This window comes from Podarcis cretensis (assembly GCF_951804945.1).
Source record: "Podarcis cretensis genome assembly, chromosome: 8".
Lineage (NCBI taxonomy): Eukaryota > Metazoa > Chordata > Lepidosauria > Squamata > Lacertidae > Podarcis > Podarcis cretensis.
Genome location: NC_137177.1, coordinates 82,106,231 through 82,129,216, shown reverse-complemented (window position 1 = coordinate 82,129,216; position 22,986 = coordinate 82,106,231). Strand labels below are relative to the sequence as shown.

Sequence of the window (22,986 nt, the reverse complement as noted above, 5' to 3'; positions counted from 1 at the left end):
ATTTCTGAAAAATAAGTCGTGTCAGACTAACCTGATCTCGTTTTTTGACAGAATTACAAGCCTGGTAGATGAAGGGAACGCAGTGGATGTAGCCTACCTTGATTTCAGCAAGGCATTTGACAAGGTGCCCCATGATATTCTTGTAAAGAAGCTGGTAAAATGCGGTCTTGACTATGCTACCACTCAGTGGATTTGTAACTGGCTGTCTGACCGAACCCAAAGGGTGCTCATCAATGGTTCCTCTTCATCCTGGAGAAGAGTGACTAGTGGGGTGCCACAGGGTTCTGTCTTGGGCCCGGTCTTATTCAACATATTTATCAACGACTTAGATGATGGACTCAAGGGCATCCTGATCAAATTTGCAGATGACACCAAACTGGGAGGGGTGGCTAACACCCCAGAGGACAGGATCACACTTCAAAACGACCTTGACAGATTAGAGAACTGGGCCAAAACAAACAAGATGGATTTTAATAGGGAGAAATGTAAAGTATTGCACTTGGGCAAAAAAAAATGAGAGGCACAAATACAAGATGGGTGACACCTGGCTTGAGAGCAGTACATGTGAAAAGGATCTAGGAGTCTTGGTTGACCACAAACTTGACATGAGCCAACAGTGTGACGCGGCAGCTAAAAAAGCCAATGCAATTCTGGGCTGCATCAATAGGAGTATTGCATCTAGATCAAAGGAAGTAATAGTGCCAATGTATTCTGCTCTGGTCAGACCTCACCTGGAGTACTGTGTCCAGTTCTGGGCACCACAGTTCAAGAAGGACACTGACAAACTGGAACGTGTCCAGAGGAGGGCAACCACAATGGTCAAAGGCCTGGAAACGATGCCTTATGAGGAACGGCTAAGGGAGCTGGGCATGTTTAGCCTGGAGAAGAGGAGGTTAAGGGGTGATATGATAGCCATGTTCAAATATATAAAAGGATGTCACATAGAGGAGGGAGAAAGGTTGTTTTCTGCTGCTCCAGAGAAGCGGACACGGAGCAATGGTTCCAAACTACAAGAAAGAAGATTCCACCTAAACATTAGGAAGAACTTCCTGACAGTAAGAGCTGTTTGACAGTGGAATTTGCTGCCAAGGAGTGTGGTGGAGTCTCCTTCTTTGGAGGTCTTTAAGCAGAGGCTTGACAACCATATGTCAGGAGTGCTCTGATGGTGTTTCCTGCTTGGCAGGGGGTTGGACTCGATGGCCCTTGTGGTCTCTTCCAACTCTATGATTCTATGATTCTATGAGTTTCTGGGACAGCTTCAAGGGCAGCCCCACGTAGAGCGAATGAAGTCCTGAACAACTTAGGGTGCCCTGGGGACTGCCTGAACCCTTATACAGTGGTAAAGTGGTACCTTGGGTTACAGACACTTCAGGTAACAGACACTTCAGGTTACAGACTCCGCTAACCCAGAAATAGTACCCCGGGTTAAGAACTTTGCTTCAGGATGAGAACAGAAATCACCCAGCAGCAGTGTGGCGGCAACGGGATGCCCCATTAGCTAAAGTGGTACCTCAGGTTAAGAACAGTTTTAGGTTAAGAAAGGACCTCCAGAACTAATTAAGTTCTTAACCCGAGGTACCACTGTACCTTGGTTCTCAAACGTCTTGGTACTCAAACAACTTGGAACCCAAACACTGCAAACCTGGAAGTAAGTGTTCCAGTTTGCAAACTTTTTTTGGAAGCTGAATGTGTTCTGTTTTGAGTGCCATGCTTCCGTTTTGATGCTGAGGTCGGTCTGTTTTTGCTATTTATTTTGCATTTTTGTTTCGGAGGCTCTTTTTCGTTTTGTTTTTGTGACTGTGTGGAACCCAGTTCAGCTACTGTTTGATTGTGTGACGTTGTTTATTGCTTTCATTTTATGGATCAGGGGTCAGCAAACTTTTTCAGCCGTGGGCCGGTCCACTGTCCCTCAGACCTTGTGGGGGGCTGGACTATATTTTGAAAAATAAATTAAAAAATGAACGAATTCCTATGCCCCACAAATAACCCAGAGATGCATTTTAAATAAAAGCACACATTCTACTCATGTAAAAACACCAGGCAGGCCACACAAATAACCCAGAGATGCATTTTAAAGAACAGGACACATTCTACTCATGTAAAAACACGCTGATTCCCAGACCATCCACGGGCCAGATTTAGAAGGCGATTGGGCCGGATCTGGCCCCAGAGCCTTAGTTTGCCTACCCATGTTATGGATCAGTGGTCTCATTAGATAGTAAAATTCATGTTCAACGGCTGTTTTAGGGGTTGCTTTTAAAAGCCTGGAATGGATTAATCCATTTTGCATTACTTTCTATGGGAAAGCACGCCTTGGTTTTGGAATGCTTTGGTTTTGGAACGGATTACGTTTGAGAACCAAGGTACCCCTGTAATATCGCAGCTTGATTATGGAAATCATTTGCAGGAGCATATCTGGTCGTTTCACAAGTTGTTGAGGCCCGTTTGACAATGAGAAACTTTAGTATCGCTGGCCTAGTCCTGTGGAACTCTCTGCCACTGGAGGTTGAGCAGGTGCCATCTGTGCCAACATTTAAACACCTCCTGAAAGAAGGACCGAACATTTTTTATGTATGCAACAACGGCAGCAAGGATACTTATCGCTAAGAGTTGGAAAACTCAAGATCTACCCACACTGGAAGAGTGGCAGATGCAGCTGATGGACTATATGCAACTGGCCGAGATGACTGGTAGAATTCGAGACCTGGGAGAAGAGAGGGTTGAAGAAGACTGGAAGAAATTCAAGATTTATTTACAAAAGTATTGTAATTTGGCAGAAGACTAAGAAGGATGCTAGATCATAAATAACTGCCTACCATTGAATTAGATTTGAATTTGACGATAAGTGAGATTGAGGAAAATATAAAATTTTTGGAGAATTATTAGATTAAATTAATTGAACGAGATTCAAGAATGTAAACAAGATGATAAATTGCTGGAAAAAGGTTATAATGATGTAAGTGGGAGTGGGAGACGTGAGGGAGTCCAAAGAAGTTTTGAAAAAATGTGTTATGATTCATGTTATATTGTTTATCATTTTTGCATTTTGTATTTATTTAAAAAATTTCAATAAATATTTATTAAAAAAATAAATAAACACCTCCTGAAATGTTTTCTATTCCACCAGGCTTCTGCAGGCAATTAGGAGAACACCCCTCGCAACCGTCTCTTGATGTTTGTTTTCAATTCTTTCGCTTGGAACTTGTTTTAACTTTATGATTTTGCTGTGTGGTTTTATAGTGTAGTAAACCACTGTGATATATTTCTCTGATACTTTGGTATATGGTTTTTTAATGAATAAATAAAGACCAAGTGAGGAAGCAGTAAAAACAAATCTTAAAAACGATCCCGGTGCAGATGGGAACTGGGAGGAGGTTTTCCACTTACGCAAGGCTTGTTGGGTAGGGAAGTAGGTTCTCAAAAGATGCCAGAGCCTAATATTTTAAGGGGACTGCATTCCAAGGGGCAGGTGCCCCGACACTAAAAGCCCAATTCCTAACCTGCCTTGCAGGGATGTTGAGAGGATAAAAAAGCAGAACCATGTGCAACAGCTTGAGCCCCATGGAGAGAAAGGTGTGCTATGAATGTGACAGATAAATAACTATGGGGAAAATAATGCTGAGGGGGAAAAATACAGAGAGAAACCACTTTGCAAAACTGAGCCAGCAATTAAGCAGCAATAATACCAGTAGAATGCCACCAGAAGATCAAAGCTACTACTTCAAATGCCTGAGGATTTTTTCTTTTATTACTGTAATAATAAAGTTTGCCTGGCACAGAAGTCTTCTTGCATCGGAAGGACTGTTTTGCTCGGCTTCTTATCACATTGATAGCCAACTACAAACACAGCAGTGCGGATGTTGGGAGACTGTTGTCATACCTCTCTTTAATCTTCCCTTTCTGTGTATGCGTAAGGAAATCCAGAGTTGATTAACTGGGCGTCAGCCCTGATGAAGGGTTGATTAAGTGCCCAGATCCTGGGCTGAGCTGGATAAAAAAAATCTGTCTTCATGCAACCAATTTGGGCGGGTATGGAGGACTCCCTGGTCCTGAATGGGGTAACTGTGCCCCTGAAGAACCAGGGGCGCAGCCTGGGAGTCATTTTGGACTCACAGCTGTCCATGGAGGTGCAAGTCAATTCTGTGTCTAGGGCAGCTGTCTACCAGCTTCATCTTGTACGAAGGCTGAGACCATACCTGCCCGCAGACTGTCTCACCCAAGTGGTGCATGCTCTGGTTATTTCTTGCTTGGACCATAGCTGTCAACTTTTCCCTTTTCTTGCGAGGAATCCTGTTTGGAATAAGGGAATTTCCCTTAAAAAAAGGAAAACGTTGACAGCTATGCCTTGGACTACTGCAATGTGCTCTACTTGGGGCTACCTTTGAAGATGATCCGGGAACTACAACTAATCCAGATTGCAGCAGCTATACTGGTGACTGGGAGTGGCCGCCGAGACCATATAACACTGGTCCTGAAAGACCTATATCGGCTCCCAGTACGTTTCCGACCACAATTAAAAGTGTTGGTGCTGACATTTAAAGCCCTAAACAGCATCGGCCCAGTAAACCTGAGGGAGCGTTTCCACCCCCATTATTCAGCCCGGACACTGAGGTCCAGCGCCGAGGGCCTTCTGGCAGTTCCATCCCTGTGAGAAGTGAGGTTACAGGGAACCAGGCAGAGGGACTTCTCGGTGGTGGCGCCCGCCCTGTGGAACGCCCTCCCATCAGATGGCAAGGAAATAAACAACCACCTGACTTTTAGAAGACATCTGAAGACAGCCCTGTTTAGGGAAGTTTTTAATGTTTGATATTTTATTGTACTTGCAATTCTGTTGAGAGCCGCCCAGAGTGGCTGAGGAGACCCTGGGGAGACCCTGTTATAAGAATAAAAATGACGACGGCAATGATGATGATTATAACTTGGAAAAAGTAAGGTAAAGGGACCCCTGACCATTAGGTCCAGTCGTGGCCGACTTTGGAGTTGCGGCGCTCATCCCGCTTTATTGGCCGAGGGAGCCGGCGTACAGCTTCCGGGTTATGTGGCCAGCATGACTAAGCTGCTTCCGGTGAACCAGGACAGTGCACGAAAATGCCGTTTACCTTCCCACCGGAGCGGTACCTATTTATCTACTTGCACTTTGAGGTGCTTTCAAACTGCTAGGTTGGCAGGAGCTGGGACCAAGCAACGGGAGCTCACTCCGTTGTGGGGATTCGAACTGGTGACCTTCTGATCGGCAAGTCCTAGGCTCTGTGGTTTAACCCACAGCGCCACCCGCGTCCCAACAATTTGGAAAAGAGGAGCAGACAAATTCATGGAGGAGAAGGCTATCTGTGGCTACCAGCCACAGTGGCTATGCTCTGCTTCCACAACTTCTGAATATCAGTTGCTGGAAATGGCGCTCAGGTTGTGCTTGCTAATTTCCCACAGGCATCATGGTTGGTCAGTGTGAGAACAGGATGCTGGACTCGTTGGGCCACTGCCCAGCAGCCAGACTACTTATGTTCTTATGGAACCTCCAGTTCCAGAGGCAGTCTATCTGTGTTCTTCGGTTCTTAGAAGGTATTTGTCTAGTTTGGTAACAGATGAGATGGACTTGTTGTTGTTGTTTAGTCATTTAGTCGTATCCGACTCTTCGTGATCCCATGGACCAGAGCATGCCAGGCACTCCTGTCTTCCACTGCCTCCCGCAGTTTGGTCAAACTCATGCTGGTAGCTTCAAGAACACTGTCCAACCATCTCGTCCTCTGTCGTCCCCTTCTCCTTGTGCCCTCCATCTTTCCCAACATCAGGGTCTTTTCTAGGGAGTCTTCTCTTCTCATGAGGTGGCCAAAGTACTGGAGCCTCAGCTTCAGGATCTGTCCTTCCAGTGAGCACTCAGGGCTGAATTCCTTCAGAATGGATAGGTTTGATCTTCTTGCAGTCCATGGGACTCTTAAGAGTCTCCTCCAGCACCAGAATTCAAAAGCATCCATTCTTCAGTGATCAGCCTTCTTTATGGTCCAGCTCTCCCTTCCACACATCACTACTGGGAAAACAATCGCTTAAACTAGATGGACCTTTGTTGGCAAGGTGATGTCTCTGCTTTTTAAGATGCTGTCTAGGTTTGTCGTTGCTTTTCTCTCAAGAAGCAGGCGTCTTTTAATTTTGTGGCTGCTGTCACCATCTGCAGTGACCATGGAGCCCCAGAAAGTAAAATCTCTCACTGCCTCCATTTCTTCCCCTTCTATTTGCTGGGAGGTGATGGGCCCAGTGGCCATGATCTTCGTTTTTTTGATGTTGAACTTCAGACCATATTTTGTGTTCCTCGGTTCTTAGAAGGTATTTGGCTAGTGTGGTAACAGATGAGATGGGTTACTGTCCTCAACTGGAAAACTTGTTCTGATGCTCTTATGTCCCCCCTCCCCATGGTGTAAATTCTGATTTGAGGTTCCCAGCTCTTTCCAAGCGAGTTGCAGGGTGACCCGTGGCTTCTGTTGATGCAGCAGCTTCTGAATTGGAACGCAGATCCCCGGTTTTTGCTCCAGGCTTCTTCTCTGAGGCGATTTCCTTCCAAGATGCACAAAGAGACCAGGAATCAGCAGTGAAGTCAGTGTTTCCAGGCTGCAGAGAGGAGCAGGGATGCTTTTGCAGACAGAGAGAGAGAGAGAGAAAGAGAGAGAGGGGGGGGGGACGGACTGTGGGACTGTGAGTGCATGCTCCTGGCTTGGCACCCACGCTGTCGACTACGTGAGAATCTGCCCATCAGAGGGGCAGGATCTCCCCATAGCCTCTCCCACCACCCTCCACTCCCCGGCAAACCAGTCTCTCTCTCTGCCGGTACCAGACGCCGCCTCTCCCTTCCTCCTCATTCCTTCCTTTGTAGCCAATGCCAAAGAAGTCTTTTCTTCCTGGTTCCCAGTTGGCACCAGTCCCTCCGCACCGCAGGGCAGGAATTTCCAACCGTTAGTCAGCAACTTACCTGCCTCCCTCGTGGCTCCAGACCACAAACTCGCCCTCGGCAGAGTTGACACACACAAATAGTGCTGCCTTTCAGGTTATTTACTTTGTGTGCCTGCTGGGAGCCTTGCCACGTGCCAACCAGGGCCGGGAGCCGCCCTAGACACAGCTGGAGCATCTTCCCAACACCCCGCAAAGAAACAGATTATGAAACAAAAATGAGATTTTGGGAGGTGCTGAAACAGGAGGGGCAGGGAAGAGAGAGGAATCGGGCTCAGTGCCCAATTCACGCCTGGTGCGGATCCACAATGAAATGAATGAAACTTGAGTTTCAGGGCTCTGAATCCCCGTCGCTTTTTAAAAAAATAGTGCAATACTCAACCCGATTTGAGTCACATGGCTTAAACGGATTCATTTCTAGTTGTATATATTTCCACAATCCCAATGTGGTGCAGGTGCTGCCAAGGCAGCAGTAAGTTGGCCGTTCTGCTGAAGAGCGCTGAAATTCTTTCTGCATCTCGTATCTCGAAAATGAGCTTGCAAGGAAGCTCTCTGGTCTTGAATATGTTGCTCGAAAAACCAGGAAAAGAGTATTTTGCAAAATCCGCTTCGCGTAGTATGTATTCTTACCGGTGTCTAAGACGAAAGATTATATCCTGTGGTATTTTTTAGGCTTTATTTGAGCTTTTTCAACAGAGGTTGAATGGCCATCTGTCAGAGATTCTTGAGCTGCAATTCCTGTGTTGTAGCGGGTTGGACTAGATGACCCTCGGGGTCCCATCCAACTCGGCCATTATATGATTCTGTGACCTCAGATGGTGGTGGGCTCTTCTTCCTTGGAGGTTTTAAAGCAGAGGTTGGGTTTCTTCCTTCTAGTTCTGCGCGTGTAGGATTCTGGCAGCTGTTGCATACACAATTTTTAAAATCGTATTCTTTGGGACACTTGCCCCCAACAACCCTAGAAAGAAAGGTTCAGTTTTCTTGGGAATTGCCAGTTTTGTCTTCTTCCAGAATCTTCCAATGTTCAGCTTGCGATCTTGGGAGAGCCAGTGTGGTGTAGTGGTTAAGAGCAGTAGATTCGTAATCTGGGGAACCGGGTTCGATTCCCCGCTCCTCCACATGCAGCTGCTGGGTGACCTTGGGCCAGTCACACTTCTCTGAAGTCTCTCAGCCCCACTCACCTCACAGAGTGTTTGTTGTGGGGGAGGAAGGGAAAGGAGAATGTGAGCCGCTTTGAGACTGCTTCGGGTAGTGATAAAGCGGGATATCAAATCCAAACTCTTGGGAGAGGGAGAAAAACTTTTCTCTGTCCACTCTTTCAACGTTATCAACTTCTATCACATCGCTTCTGACTAGATTGCAATGTTAAAAACCAGCTGTTGCCCAGCCCTGCCAGCGACTTGGAGATGTCATTGCAGATTGCGCATGGGGCCTTCTGCATGCCAAGCAGCTGTTCTGCCACCGAGCTGTGGCCTAGCCAAAAGTATCTGTTCGCATTCTTCCTGGTGTTCCGAATGCATTCCTGGGTTTTGGGCTGAAGCCGTGAGAATTCCTTTGACAACCCCCTTTGCACCCTCTTTCCCTCTTGGAGTGAACCTCTTGCAGCTCAAGAGAGACTTTGATCAGCTTCTTTTTTTTTAAAAAAAAAGTTTTTTAAATTCAAAATTAAAACAAAACATATTATCCAAAAACATATCATCCTTGTTTCCCCCCCGATTTTTCCTCCCTTCCCCACTCTCCCACACAAACCCGCCCCCGCCCCCGACTTCCCTCAGTTCCAGTCTTTGGTTTCTCTGAGACCGCTGATTTCTGCATGTTACAAAGTTATATAGAACTTCAAACTGTTTAGCTGATTATTATCAATAAAAAGTTTGTGAATGTTTATTCAAAACCTGCCAAGGAGTCCGGTTCGCTTTGTTGCATCTTCAAATACTTTGTAAAGGGTTCCCATTCATCTTTAAAATCACGGTTATCCTTGTCCTGTAGCTTATATGTCAGTTTTGCCAGTCCTGCATAGTCTGTCAATTTTTCTTGCCATGATTCTTTAGTTGGGCTTTCTTCAGTCTTCCATCCTTGTGCTACCAGAACTCCCGCGGCCGTTGTCGCATACATGAAGATGTTTTTCAGCTTTTTTGGCATGTCTTTCCCTACAATCCCCAACAAAAATGCCTCAGGTTTTTAAACAAATGTTAAATGGAACATTTTCTTCAATTCATTGTATATCATTTCCCAAAATTTTATAATTACATTACAATCCCACAACAAATGTCCCTTCCTTTCCCTTACACTTCCAACATATATTTGAACTAGTTTTGTACATTTTCCCTAACTGCACTGGTGTTGTGTACCATCTGTACATCATCTGATCAGCTTCTTCTTAATTCATCTCCAACTGCTGCGCCCAGTGCTTTTCATAGAATCATGGGATGGTTGAGAGTGCTAAAGACTCCCAGCTAAAGTATCCCAAACAGAGGGCCACTCTGCTTAAAAGCCTCCATGTTTGCCCCCCTGAGAAAGTTCTTTCTCCTGGTTAGCCAAACTCTGCTTTTTTGCTCCCCGGTTGGCATGCCTTGCCTGTGCTACCAGGACGGATGGGTGGCACCCCTTTGTGCCAAGAGCCCTCTGATCGGCGCGGAGGCCACTTTCTGGCCAGCCTTAGTCTGCCACAGGCCACACAAAGCCCACGGAAGAAGCACGCCTTGCTGCAGAGAGCCCGCTCTGCCTGGCTCATCTCCCGCCGCTGGCATGGTGCCCTGCTGGCATTTGCCGCCGGCACGGCCTGCCAGCTCCTGTTTCCCCTCTTGCCTTTTCACGCCCTTTCAGGCGGCCCGGCCCGGCTAAACCCCCTTTTATGTCTCCGGCCGTAGTCATTGTCCCGGGACCGCCCAGCCTTCAATAATGTGCCCTGCCGTGTTTGTACAGGGGGCAAAATTGCTGCCGTGTTGAATTCCTGGCGCGGTCTGCTGCCCTCGGACGCCTCCGCTGCCAAGGACGGGGCCCAGGCAGGCTTTTTCCCACCTGAGCAGGGAGGGCACTGTTTGCAGGGGGCTGGCGGAAGGGCAAAGGAGAGGCGGGGGGAGCAGCAATGACCCCCCACCCCAAGATCACTGCAGAGGATCTTGGGAAACAGAGTGAGATGTGCAGATATCCCCTGCGGTGGAAGCGCTGAGTCAAGATTATTATTGTTATTATTTCAGTATATTAGTAGCTCAACACATAAGGAACCTTCAGGGGACCTTCCATTGTGCTCTTTGTTTATTTATTTTCAATATCTTAGTCATTGGTCCTGTAAGGATCCTCTGGCATTTCAGTTTAGTGGAAAGTTGAGTCAGAGACAACATGATAGACATTTGTAATATGATGCAGGGCAACAGACACTCCCAAGTGTCACTATTTTCCCAGGACAGCCCCAGATTTACAGAAGCCATCCCGGTTTCTGATTTGACGCCAGAATGTCCCACTTTTCCTTAGGATGTCCCTATATTCATCGGAGAAATGTTGGAGTTATGTGACCCTCACATCCCCAAGCCAAGGAGATAAGTAACTATGCAACCTTTAGAAGACATCTGAAGGCAGCCCTGTATAGGGAAGTTTAAAAATTAAATAAATTAATGTTTTAATATGCTTTTATATACAGTGGTACCTCGGGTTACAGATGCTTCAGGTTACAGACTCCACTAACCCAGAAATAGTACCTCGGGTTAAGAACTTTACCTCAGGATGAGAACAGAAATCGTGTGGCGGCAGCGGGAGGCCCCATTAGCTAAAGTGGTGCCTCAGTTTAAGAACAGTTTCAGGTTAAGAACGGACCTCCGGAATGAATTAAGTTCTTAACCCGAGGTGCCACTGTATGTTGGAAGCTGCCCAGAGTGGCTGGGGCAACCCAGTCAGATGGGTGGGGTAAAAGGTACAGATAAAGATAAAGGGACCCCTGACCATTAGGTCTGGTCATGGCCGACTGGGGTTGCAGCGCTCATCACACTTTACTGGCTGAGGGAGCCGGCGTACAGCTTCCGGGTAATGTAGCAGCATAACTAAGCCACTTCTGGCAAACCAGAGCAGCACATGGAAACAACGTTTACCTTCCCGCCGGAGTGGTACCTATTTATCTACTTGCACTTTGACGCGCTTTCGAACTGCTAGGTTGGCAGGAGCAGGGACTGAGCAATGGGAGCTCACGGTGATTTGAACTCCCGACCTTCTGATCGGCAAGTCCTAGGCTCTGTGGTTTAACCCACAGTGCCCCTATTATTCTTATTCTGGAATAGGGTGTCTGTATTTTCACCAGAGAAATGTTGGCGGGTATGAAGGCATGCCTGTTGTTTTTGTCCATGGAGTTTTCTTGGCAGGGATACTGGAGCGGCTTGCCGGTTCCTGCTCCAGGTAGATCATGTTTAGTCAAAACTCTCCAGTATGACCCATCCGTCTTGCGTGGTCCTGCACGACATAGCTCATAGCTTCTCTGAGTTATTCAAGCCCCGTCTCCACGTCAAGTGATCCATGAAGGAGACGGGAGTGCCTGGTGTGCTCTGGTCCATGGGGTCACGAAGAGTCGGACATGACTAAACAACAACAACAACATGAAGGCATAGAGAGAGTGGCGAGGGAAGAGCTTTTCCCTCCCTCTTTCATCATGCTAGAACTCGAGATTCAGGGATGTTCCAAGGAAGTCCTCCATCACCCAGCGCAGTGTTAAACTGGAACTCTCCTCCACAGGAGGCAAGTGACGGCTGCCAATTCAGGTGACTTTTAAAAAGCGGATTGGACAAATTCACAAAGAGGGCTATCAAGGGCTACTTAGCGATGCTTTTGGAGGCAGCTATGCTTCTGACTTGAGAGGCAGGGATGGCCACCAACTTGGGATGGCTTTAAAAGTGGAGGAAATCAGTATGGGACAACAGCTGCTCGGATGCTTTTAGCTCAGGGATGGAAAGAAAACAAAGTCCCTACCAGAGAGTTAAACTAATGGAATATGCCAAAATCGCAAAGCTGGGGAACCAGCTCAGGAACCAAGAGGACAAAAACTTAAAAAGTATGGGGGGAGGAATTAGAGTTTATTTTGGAGACCACTGTAAGCAGATATAAACATTAGCAGGCTTTAAATCTCAAATGTTATGGATAACTTTGACTGATATAAAGTATAGATTATTGAGCGCCAGGAACTAACAGTAGCAGCAGAGAAAACATGTTCCCCCCTTTATTTTCAACTTTCTTGGGCACATGAAACTAACTACAATTACCTTGAATTTCTGCTTAACCCTTAAGGAAGAAGGGCGTTTTCGCTGGTCAGGTTTAATTCAAATCCATCCAACCTCCTTTGGGGAAGGTTCTCAGGCAGGGTGGAAGGAGAAAGAACTTGCCCATGTGAAGACCACCTGGTGGAAACCCTTACACGTATGGTTCTTAATTGTAAACTATATGCTGATCTCCGCCAGCAAATTCTAGATTAACTCTGTATCCCCAAGTGGAAACCAGAGTCGGAGGTCATACATTTTCTATTACTGGGGAATGATCAGGAGCTCACCAAGTTAATGGCTAAATATCTCTGTTTGGTTTTTTGTCATCAAAATATACTGCAGATGTCTGATCTCCCTGGAGACCTAGAGATGTGATGATAGACTGCTCTGCCTTCTTTCTTTTAGCAAATATTTTGTGCCGCTGAGGAAGTGGTAATTCTGTATTGATTTGTTTTGGATGTTTGGATGTGGGACACGGGTGGCACTGTGGGTTAAACCATAGAGCCTAGGGTTTGCTGATCAGAAGGTCGGCGGTTTGAATCCCTGTGATGGGGTGAGCTCTCGTTGCTCAGTCCCAGCTCCTGCCAACCTAGCAGTTCGAAAGCACGTCAAAGTGCAAGTAGATAAATAGGTACCGCTCCGGCGGGAAGGTAAATGCTCTGGTTTGCCAGAAGCGGCTTAGTCATGCTGGCCACATGACTCGGAAACTGTACGCTGGCTCCCTCGGCCAATAAAGCGAGATGAGCACCGCAACCCCAGAGTCTGCCACGACTGGACCTAATGGTCAGGGGTCCCTTTACCTTTACGTGATGCCAATAAAAGGTTTGATGATGATGATTAGGTGATAATATGCAGATTTTAATGTTGATATCAAGACCCAGAGACTGGGTGGGGCGAAGTCTTGAGATGCAGAGTCATCTCCATTGACGAATATGTATTTGGATTGTTACAACTTTATATTTGTAAAATCAATAAAAAATAAAAGCGGAGGAAATCGGCGAACCAACATCCCTGAGCCTCAAGCTGCTCTGTGTCCTTGCAGGGGTCAGAGGTAGCAGCGGTGGTCAGCTTGCAGTCTCTGGCCCCAGAGGAGGGGGGTGGGAAGAGCAAGCCCCTTCCTTCCTTCCTGGCCTGGAGGTTAGCAAGCCCTCGGACTGCCGTGGGAGGCAAGTGATGGGGAGATGAGCTCACCGCCTCTCCGTCTTCTCCTCCTTCCTCGGAGATGACTCTGCTGCTCAGCAATGTCGGGGAGGTTCTTGCCAGGAGGTTGTTGCAGCTGCAAGGCAGGAGCAACGGGGCTGGGGGGGCTGGCCGGAGGTGGAGGGGGCTCTCCTGTGTGCGCAGTGGACAGGGGCCAGTTGGCCCTCCAGCCGTGTGGCTGCTGCGACGCCGCTTTTGGCCCGCGGTGGACGTGAACTCTCACCACCTCCCTGAGCTGCTCTGCAGATGCACGGCCTTGCATAACAGACCCAACATGCGTGCGCACATAACAGGGCCGCATGAGTACCGCCACAGGGCTGACTCGCTGGGTTTCTGAGACCCAGCAGGGTCGGAACTGGGATGTGAGCAAGTGGTGGATGTGGCCCCCGCAGTGCTTTTTTTGGGTGTGTGTGTGGAACCATAACAACTCCCGTTTTGTGCCAGACGTGTTCTCAACCGTAGTGCCTTTATTTCCTGAAGGTATCTCTTGTTTTCCGCACAAAACAAAACACCTCTGGTCATTGAGTGAAATGCAGTAGCGGCTTTCTTGAATGCTGCAAATTTGCACCTCCCTTTTCTGAACTGGGATGCGGGTGGCATTGTGGGTTAAACCAAGAGCCTAGGACTTGCCGATCAGAAGGTCGGCGGTTGGAATCCCCACGACGGGGTGAGCTCCCGTTGCTCAGTCTCTGCTCCTCCCAACCTAGCAGTTTGAAAGCACATCAAAGTGCAAGTAGATAAATAGGTACCACTCCGGCGGGAAGGTAAACGGCGTTTCCGTGCGCTGCTCTGGTTTGCCAGAAGTGGCTTAGTCATGCTGGCCACATGACCCGGAAGCTGTATGCTGGCTCCCTCAGCCAATAAAGCGAGATGGGCACCTCAACCCCAGAGTCGGTCACGACTGGACCTAATGGTCAGGGGTCCCCTTTACCTTTACCTATTCTGCATGCTTTGGGCTGTGCTTCTAGTTCTCATGAGGGAGGCACGGCAGAGCTATGCCGAACTTCTGCCAGAAAGAGCTGAACTCCTTCAGAAGGCAGAAGACTCTCCTTCATTGTAGGTTTTTAAAAAGATTTGCTGGAATTCTTGAGCTGTGACTCCTGTGTTGCAGAGGGTTGGACTAAATGCCGTCAGGGGTCCCTTCCAATTCTGTGATCTTGTGGTTCTATGAACTGGCTGCTCTGGGCTCCATCCATCCCTTCGGTGGCTCTTGATATTTGATCATGCAACGCTGTGATGCCTTCAAGGTTAATCCCAGTCATAAGGACTAGAAACTTGAGTAGTTAATGAAAGCAGAGTCAGAGGGAATCCCCACTTGCACCGTTTGACTGGTGATATTTCCATCTATTCTGCCCACTTCAGCAGAAAGGTGATGGGAAAACCAGCTTTCAGGAATGTGCCATTTGTAATCCAATAAACAGACTCGTGCTTTTGCTCTGGAGAGGCTTCCCCCTCTTATCTGTGTTTGCTCAACCTGAACAGCCGTCCTTGGAGCAATCTGCTTCCTGGCCTCCCGGGTGACTCAGAAAACTGCCAAGAGAGGCAGCCATGCTGAGCCTGGAGCAGCAAAAACCTGAACCGGGCGCCTCACAGCGACCTTCGATACAGAGCAGGTTTGTTACAGGAAAAGCTTTTGTGCAACCAGAACCACTTCAAGAGATGCATGGAAGGGTATCCTCAGTTGGCCGATATATAAATATATTTAGAGAGAGGGAGAAATTGTAAACAGTGGAGTCAGAAGTCCAGGAAAAGGAGAGCAACGCAGCCTCTCACATTCCCGTGCGAAGATCCGATGTGTACAGAATAAGCCCTGAGGCTGCACGAAGCAGCAGGAAACTAGAAATGCTGTCGTTTCCTAGCAAAATCTTACACTCGTAGTTGTGGGACAGGAAGCCCTGGTCTCTGCTGAGCCCTGAACAGGTAGCGTTAAACTTGGGGGCAAATTCTAGTTTCTCCTTGGAGACTTTTTAGTCAGATCTTTTTTTATTAGACTTTACGTTACGAATTGACGTTCAAACATTAAGCACCAACATCATCATTTAGGATTCCCTGAATCCTTCAACTCCTCGCTGATCTTCCATGGTTACCTCTATCTATCGTTTTTCAACTGCTTCTCTTATTTTCTCTATTTTTCTTAACTAACCCATTTTTACCATACTTTTTATACACTACAAGCATTACTCAAAACCTGCCAAAGTTTTTAGCTGTTTACAGTGTTCTCCTGAAAACATTATAAATTTCCCCCACTCCTTCTTAAAATTCTACTCTTCCTGGTTTCTGATTTTCCCGGTCAGTTTCGCCATTTCGGCATAGTCCATCCTCTTCATCAGCCATTTGTCTCTGGTCGGGACTTTGTCTTCTTTCCATCTCTGTAGTATCTGCGCTAGGGATGGGAAGGCTTGGGAAAAAACCGGAAAAATTGGGGGGAGGACCCCAGATTTTCCCCCGTTTCCCCCCAAAGCTGTTTTTTCCCCAGAAAAATTGGGGCGAAAGTGTGTGGAATATGAAAACTATATTAAACTGTTGTTTTCCAATTTTTCCAGGAAAAAAAACAGCATTGGAAAAAACCTGGTTCCCCCTCCCAAATTCCCCCCCCCCCCCGTTTTAATCTGTGCTGGAGACTTTTGTTGGGAAATGGTGATAAGAACCTAAGAACAGGCTGCTGAATGAGGCCGAAGGAGGCCCATCCAGTCCCTACATCCTATTCTCACAGTGGCCAACCTGTAGAAAACCCCCAAGCGGGATTAATAACAATTAATAACAATGCTTTATCCATGGCCTTCTGTGTTTACAGGTACAGCCGCTGCCTCTTGCCACTCTGATTCCAGCAACGGGTTAAGACTTCCTTTATCTGTCTTGGCACGTTGCAAACCACCCTGTGGTCATGGGATGAAGGGTGTTATATAAATTTATTCATAATACTAATTTGAAGGGCTTTTTGCCAGCTCGATCATTGCATTTTAAGCTACTCCCCCTTCCGGAGTCCACACTGCCTTTTCTTTGCCTCATGCCATGTTCCAGCGGGTGCGAGAGTTTATTTTAACGGTTCAGCCGGCTGCTTTTATTCTTGCGCCCCATAACCGGCCCACTGGAAATATTGTACTGGCAAAGAGTGAGGGCGATCAGTCTTTTTAATCAATGAATCCACAAGGAGGAGGATTTGGAAAATGCAGAGTTGTTCTCGGTCAACAGCAAACTTCCTGCTCCGGGTCCTTAAGATTACAGTGGTATCTCGGTTTACGAACGTCTTGGAAGTCGAACGTTTCGGCTTTTGAACGCCGTAAACCCGGAAGGAAATGCTTCGGTTTTCAAACATGCCTCAGAAGTTGAACATGACATACGGCTTCTGCTGAGTGCAAGATCTGGAGGCCTAGCTGTCGGCTATTGAGTTTTCGGTTTTCAAAAGTTTTGGAACTTGAACAGTGTTCCGGAACGGATTATGTTCCAAAACTGAGGTACCACTGTATACATATCTTTTTAATTTTTTGCATTCACTTCTTTTCTCTAAGGAGCTCAGGTACAGTGGTGCCCCGCAAGACGAACGCCTCGCAAGACGGAAAACCCGCTAGACGAAAGGGTTTTCCGTTTTGGAGGCGCTTCGCAAAACGAATTTCCCTATGGGCTTGCTTCGCAAGATGAAAATGTCTTGCGAGTTCCTGCGGGGTTTTTTTTCCCTTTCCCCCCCCTTTTCCTAAGCCCTAAGCCGCTTATCAGCTGATCCGCTGATAAGCCGCTTATCAGCTGATCCGCTAAAAGCCGCTAAACCGCTAGTAGCGCTAATCCGCTAAGCTGTCAATGGGCTTGCTTCGCAAGACGAAAAAACCGCTATACGAAGAGCCTCACGGAACGGATTAATTTCGTCTTGCGAGGCACCACTGTACGTGCTTCTCCCGCTCCTCGTTCTATCCCCACAACAGCCCTGTGAGGTGGTTAGGCTGAGAGGCAGCAACTTGCCCCAGGCCACGCCCAGCGAGTTTCATGACCCAAGTGGGTGGACGATTCGAACCCAGGACTGTCCCAGGTCCTGGTCCAAAACTCTAACCACTATACGACTCTGCTGTCGTTCAGCGTGAGCTCGCTGTGCATGGGATGTAGCGCACAAACACACACACAGTTGGGCCCTGCATTCCACTTTCCTGTTTATAGCAGCTCCTTGATTCTCTGTTCCTTATCAAAGCCTCTCCCAAGTGACTTGGCTGTTCCCCAGTTTGTTCTTCCAGGCGACTCGAGCACCCTCAGCTCGGCTCCTTGACTTCAAGCATCGTCCAAGGAGGATCTTGGCATCCTGGCATCGCCCGTTCTGTCTCAGTCCCCTTGATGCTGCGGCCCGGAGACCCTTTTCTCCCCAGGCAGGCACCAAGAGGGGTGGGTCTCTGCTATAGCTTCATTCCCTGCAGTCTGGATCAGAATGGGCCTTTGGCTTGATTTGTCCACAGGGCTCTTCTCATGTCGTAACTCCACTATCCGTGGCAGTATACCCTTTAATGTCAGTTTTGGGGATTCCCAAGTTGCTGCTCTGCTCAGAGGGTTTCTTTTGGGGTTCCTTGTTGGCTGCTGTGAGACGAGGAGTCTGGACTAGACGGTGCCCCTGGGCCTGATCCAGCAAGCTCATATTATATATATATAATTTTTTTAAAATGGTAAAGGTAAAGGGACCCCTGACCATTAGGTCCAGTCATGACCGACTCTGGGGTTGCGCACTCATCTCGCTCTATAGGCCAAGGGAGCCGGCGTTTGTCCGCAGACAGCTTCCGGGTCATGTGGCCAGCATGACTAAGCCGCTTCTGGTGAACCAGAGCAGCGCACGGAAACACCGTTTACCTTCCTGCCAGAACGGTACCTATTTATTTACTTGCAGTCCGACATGCTTTCGAACTGCTAGGTTGACAGGAGCAGGGACCGAGCAACGGGAGCTCACCCGGTCACAGAGATTTGAATCGCCGACCTTCTGATTGGCAAGCCCTAGGCTCTGTGGTTTAACCCACAGCACCACCCGCGTCCCTATTTTATTTTTTTTACTAACCACCAAAACACAAACAGTGAAACCCCCCAGGCGGCTGATACATTGGGTATACAATATTCAATAATATACATATTCAATAATAACATATTCAATTTAACCATATGTAGACTTCTATATGCCTTAACATATAGGTAAAACCTCAGCACCTAGAACTTGCCGATCGTATGGTCGGCGGTTCGAATCCCCGTGGCGGGGTGAGCTCCCTTCTTTCGGTCCCAGCTCCTGCCCACCTAGCAGTTCGAAAGCACTTCAAAAGTGCAAGTAGATAAATAGGTACCGCTTTATAGCGGGAAGGTAAACGGCGTTTCCGTGTGCTGCGCTGGCTCGCCAGAGCAGCTTCGTCACGCTGGCCACGTGACCCAGAAGTGTCTCCGGACAGTGCTGGCCCCCAGCCTCTTAAGCGAGATGGGTGCGCAACCCCAGAGTCGGTCACGACTGGCCCGAACGGGCAGGGGTACCTTTACCTTTACCTTTTATATACCTTAACACTCCTCCTTCCACAAGGTTTATTTAACTTTTAACATTTTAATTGCCCCAAATTGTTCAAACCTACTCAAATAATTCAATATCTTCTCAAACCAATCCTCCTCTTTCTCACTGACCTTAAACCCTTTCATTCTATGTATCTTCACAGTTAGGTATTCTAAAATGATAATATTATTCAGTTTTTTCCTCCATTGGTTCACCCCTAGCTCTTCTGCATTTTTCCAGTTACTCCCAGCAAGCTCTTATTATATCGAACCACTATCAAAAGCAGTATAGCTCTAAACACCAATTGCTGTGATGCATGATAAGAAGCTATGTAATTTGATATACCTAAACGTTAACCCATCGTGTCTGCTCTGATTAATTTGAAGTTTTATTACTGTATATATACAATTGGCAGATATTAGATGGGAAGCCCACTTTTTTGTTGTTTTGGGTTTTCCTTTTTTGCCCTTAACTTGGCTCTTTTTGTTTTTAATTTTTTCTGAAGTCCTCTACCCTGGACTGATGAGGACATACACAGAGAGTTGACAGGTGGATGATGCGGGGCTCTGTGTGGGAGGCAGGGGAAAGAAACAGGAATTCCCAGGTGAGAGCTGGGAATGTCTGCTTTTCTGTACAGTGGTACCTTAGTTTTCAAACGTCTCCGTTTCGGAACTCAAACGCTGTAAACCCGGAAGTAAATGCTTCCATTTTCGAACGTGTCTCAGAAGTCAAACTACTTCCGCTGCGTGTATATGTTATTTCCCCTCAATTTTCTCTATTAAATTTTCTGACTGCCCTTTGCACCTTGGTTTTTGGAACTCGAACGGTCTTCCAGAACGGATTATGTTTGAAAACCGAGGTACCACTGTATATGGAAAAAGGATATGGCACAATTGTGATGAGAGGGTTTTTATATCTTTTTTTCCTTCTCTCTCTTGCCTTTTGGTTTTTGTTTTTTTCTCTTATTTTGGCTTTTCTGTATCTCTCTCTCTCTCTAGATTAGATTGGCTTTTATTGTATCAAACGTTGAAAACTTTCAATAAAATATTGAAATGCCAGTTGCTGGGATTCACAAGTTCGGAGATATGCTCAGTCCTTGCTTGGGGCATCTTTGAGAAGAGGACATTGGGCTATATGGATCACTGACTGGATCCAGCAGGATCTTCTGAGGTTCTTCGATGACTCTCGAATTCCCATTTAGGCATCGAAAGAGAAGGACTCATCATATCTTGACATGAGCCAACAGTGTGACGCGGCAGCTAAAAAAGCCAATGCAATTCTGGGCTGCATCAATAGGAGTATAGCATCTAGATCAAGGGAAGCAATAGTGCCACTGTATTCTGCTCTGGTCAGACCTCACCTGGAGTACTGTGTCCAGTTCTGGGCACCACAGTTCAAGAAGGACACTGACAAACTGGAACGTGTCCAGAGGAGGGCAACCACAATGGTCAAAGGCCTGGAAACGATGCCTTATGAGGAATGGCTAAGGGAGCTGGGCATGTTTAGCCTGGAGAAGAGGAGGTTAAGGGGTGATATGATAGCCATGTTCAAATATATAAAAGGATGTCACATAGAGGAGGGAGAAAGGTTGTTTTCTGCTGCTCCAAAGAAGCGGACACGGAGCAATGGTTCCAAACTACAAGAAAGAAGATTCCACCTAAACATTAGGAAGAACTTCCTGACAGTAAGAGCTGTTTGACAGTGGAATTTGCTGCCAAGGAGTGTGGTGGAGTCTCCTTCTTTGGAGGTCTTTAAGCAGAGGCTTGACAACCATATGTCAGGAGTGCTCTGATGGTGTTTCCTGCTTGGCAGGGGGTTGGACTCGATGGCCCTTGTGGTCTCTTCCAACTCTATGATTCTATGATTCTATATCCACGGGCAGTCTCCCTCCAAGTCCCAGTCCCTGAAAAGCGCAGGAGGGGAGACTTTGCTCTTGTGTTCGAATTCTGCTTGCACGCTTCCCATTGTGGGCAGGAGCCCTCTGGGCTCAATCCACCCTTGGGGCTCTTCCAGCGATTGGGAATGTTCCATCTGGGCCTGGTTGCCATCTTTGGTCTGGAACAAATACAGTGGTACCTCTGGTTGCGAACGGGATCCGTTCCAGAGGCCCCTTCGCAACATGAAAAGAGCGCAACCCACAGTGGCGCGTCTGCACGCACACGGGTTGCGATTCGCCACTTCTGCGCATGCGTGTGACGTCATTTTGTGCTTTGCGCATGTGTAAGCGGCGAAACCCAGAAGTAACCCTTTCCGGTACTTCTGGGTCGCCGCGGGACGTAACCTGAAAGAACGTAACATGAAGTGGCCGTAGCATGAGGTATGACTGTACAGGTCAGGGGTGGGGGTTGTGGGGCACACACACTCTTGCGCCACCAAATTCTGCCCCCTTGTGGAGGATCTCTAGCTTAGGGCCCCACTCTCTTGGGGCCCCCCAAAAAATTTAAAGGGAAAAAAACTGGATGTACATTTCCAAAATAAAAGATAAAAAAACAAATAAAATAAAATCTACATAACAGCAACAGTGTTTTGTGTTGTGTATGCTCCTATGATATAAGTAATGGGCCCCGCCTGCTAGCCTGCTCCCTAAAATATCACTGGTTTGCTCATTTCTATATCTAGGGTGCCTACATTCTGCTATTTATAATTATTAGTAGTTTGCATCATAGATTGACACCTATTATTCTTTCATGTTATAGCAAGTTTAAAGAGACTAGATTATGAGTCTTTGTAAATTGCGTTTCTAAAGGAACTTTTGTTATTGCCAAATGCCAGTGTGTTTGCATTATTAAGTTTGTTATGAATAACAAAATCATTTTAAGTTAGAGCTTAATAATTAATTCACTATTGATATACTTCTTAATTGTATTTCACTATTGATATACTTCTTAATTGTTATTTCAGTTCAACAAATACTTCGTTAAATACATATTTTGTTATGTGCAGATGGCTTTAGATACCTATTAGGTCCATAAATTACCGTATAGCTTATATTCAACACAAAAAAACCCAGTGACAATTTGTTGTTGACCAAGGACCGCTGGACATATAAAGGGCCCCATTGCCTTCAGTAGCTTAGGGCCTCATCAAACCTAAATCCAGCCCTGTTGGGGTGGCAGAGGAGGCCAAGTTGCAGAGGATCTGCCACCTGGCTAGAACGGCAGGTGGCGGCAACCCTTCCTGGGACGGATCCTGGTAGGGGAGAGAGAAAGTGGGTTCTCCATGCTCAAGACGAGAGCAGCACCTTCTTCCACCTAACCGCTCTGCTTTCCCTGCTCTCAGGTGGCTCACGCGTCCAAGCGGCCGGATGAGTCCTCCTTCCCTGAAGACACAGAATCGGAGGCCGTGCGCCAGCGCTGGAGGAAATACGCGGAGCTTTCTGACGATGAGGACCTGCTAGCGGACGAGGCGTCCGGAGGTGAGGGTTGGGCTGGGGAACTTCCCGCCTCTTCCAAAGCACCACGTTTGGCTATGCGAAGGACGGACGGCAAATGTCCGAATCTCGTACTCGCAAAAGCTTCGTGTCTGAAGATTCAGGGCAGACAAAATAAAGTCCTTCACAGAGTTCACCCGTGGAACTCCCTCCCACAAGAGGCAATGACAGCCGACACCTTGAACGGCTTTAAAGGGGGATTGGACAAATTCGTGGTGGAGGAGGAGGCTCTCAGTGTATTTAAATTTCATTTTCAGTGGAGAAATAAATTGAAGGAGATAAGAAACAGAAAATCTGCGTTCCAAATATGATTATATATATCCATTCACAACATATGTCTAAAAGCAATCTGTTCGTATGTCACAAGAAATATGTTTTATCATATTTTCTATCTATTGATCAAAGTGGGACGGGCATAATATTATCTTTCCAATGGATCAATATCAGTCTTTTGGCAAAAGTAAGGGTATGAAGAGTCCATCTCTGTTGACCCACTGTCAGACCGCACATAGTTAGAGTGTGGTTTAGGATAATATTATCATCTGACAATTTTAACTCACCCCCATTAGTATTTATACATCCTAATACTTTTCTCCTTGTTTAATTGCGTTTTTAATAATGATAATCTTGGAGCTGAAGAACCCCATAGGCATTTCTTTAATAATGAGCTTATTTTCTGGGAATATGGA

The 22,986-nt window shown here is 47.0% G+C and overlaps 1 protein-coding gene across 15 annotated transcripts in view; it reads left to right on the top strand.

Moving 5' to 3' along the window:
• HSPG2 (heparan sulfate proteoglycan 2) overlaps window positions 1–22,986 on the top strand; it is a 240,738-nt gene that overhangs the window by 30,246 nt on the left and 187,506 nt on the right. For all 15 annotated transcript variants that reach the window (XM_079986616.1, XM_079986614.1, XM_079986613.1 and 12 more), the window contains exon 2: window positions 22,147–22,282. In XM_079986616.1, the coding sequence (XP_079842742.1) occupies window positions 22,147–22,282 (136 nt within the window). The remainder of the gene's footprint in view (window positions 1–22,146; window positions 22,283–22,986) is intronic.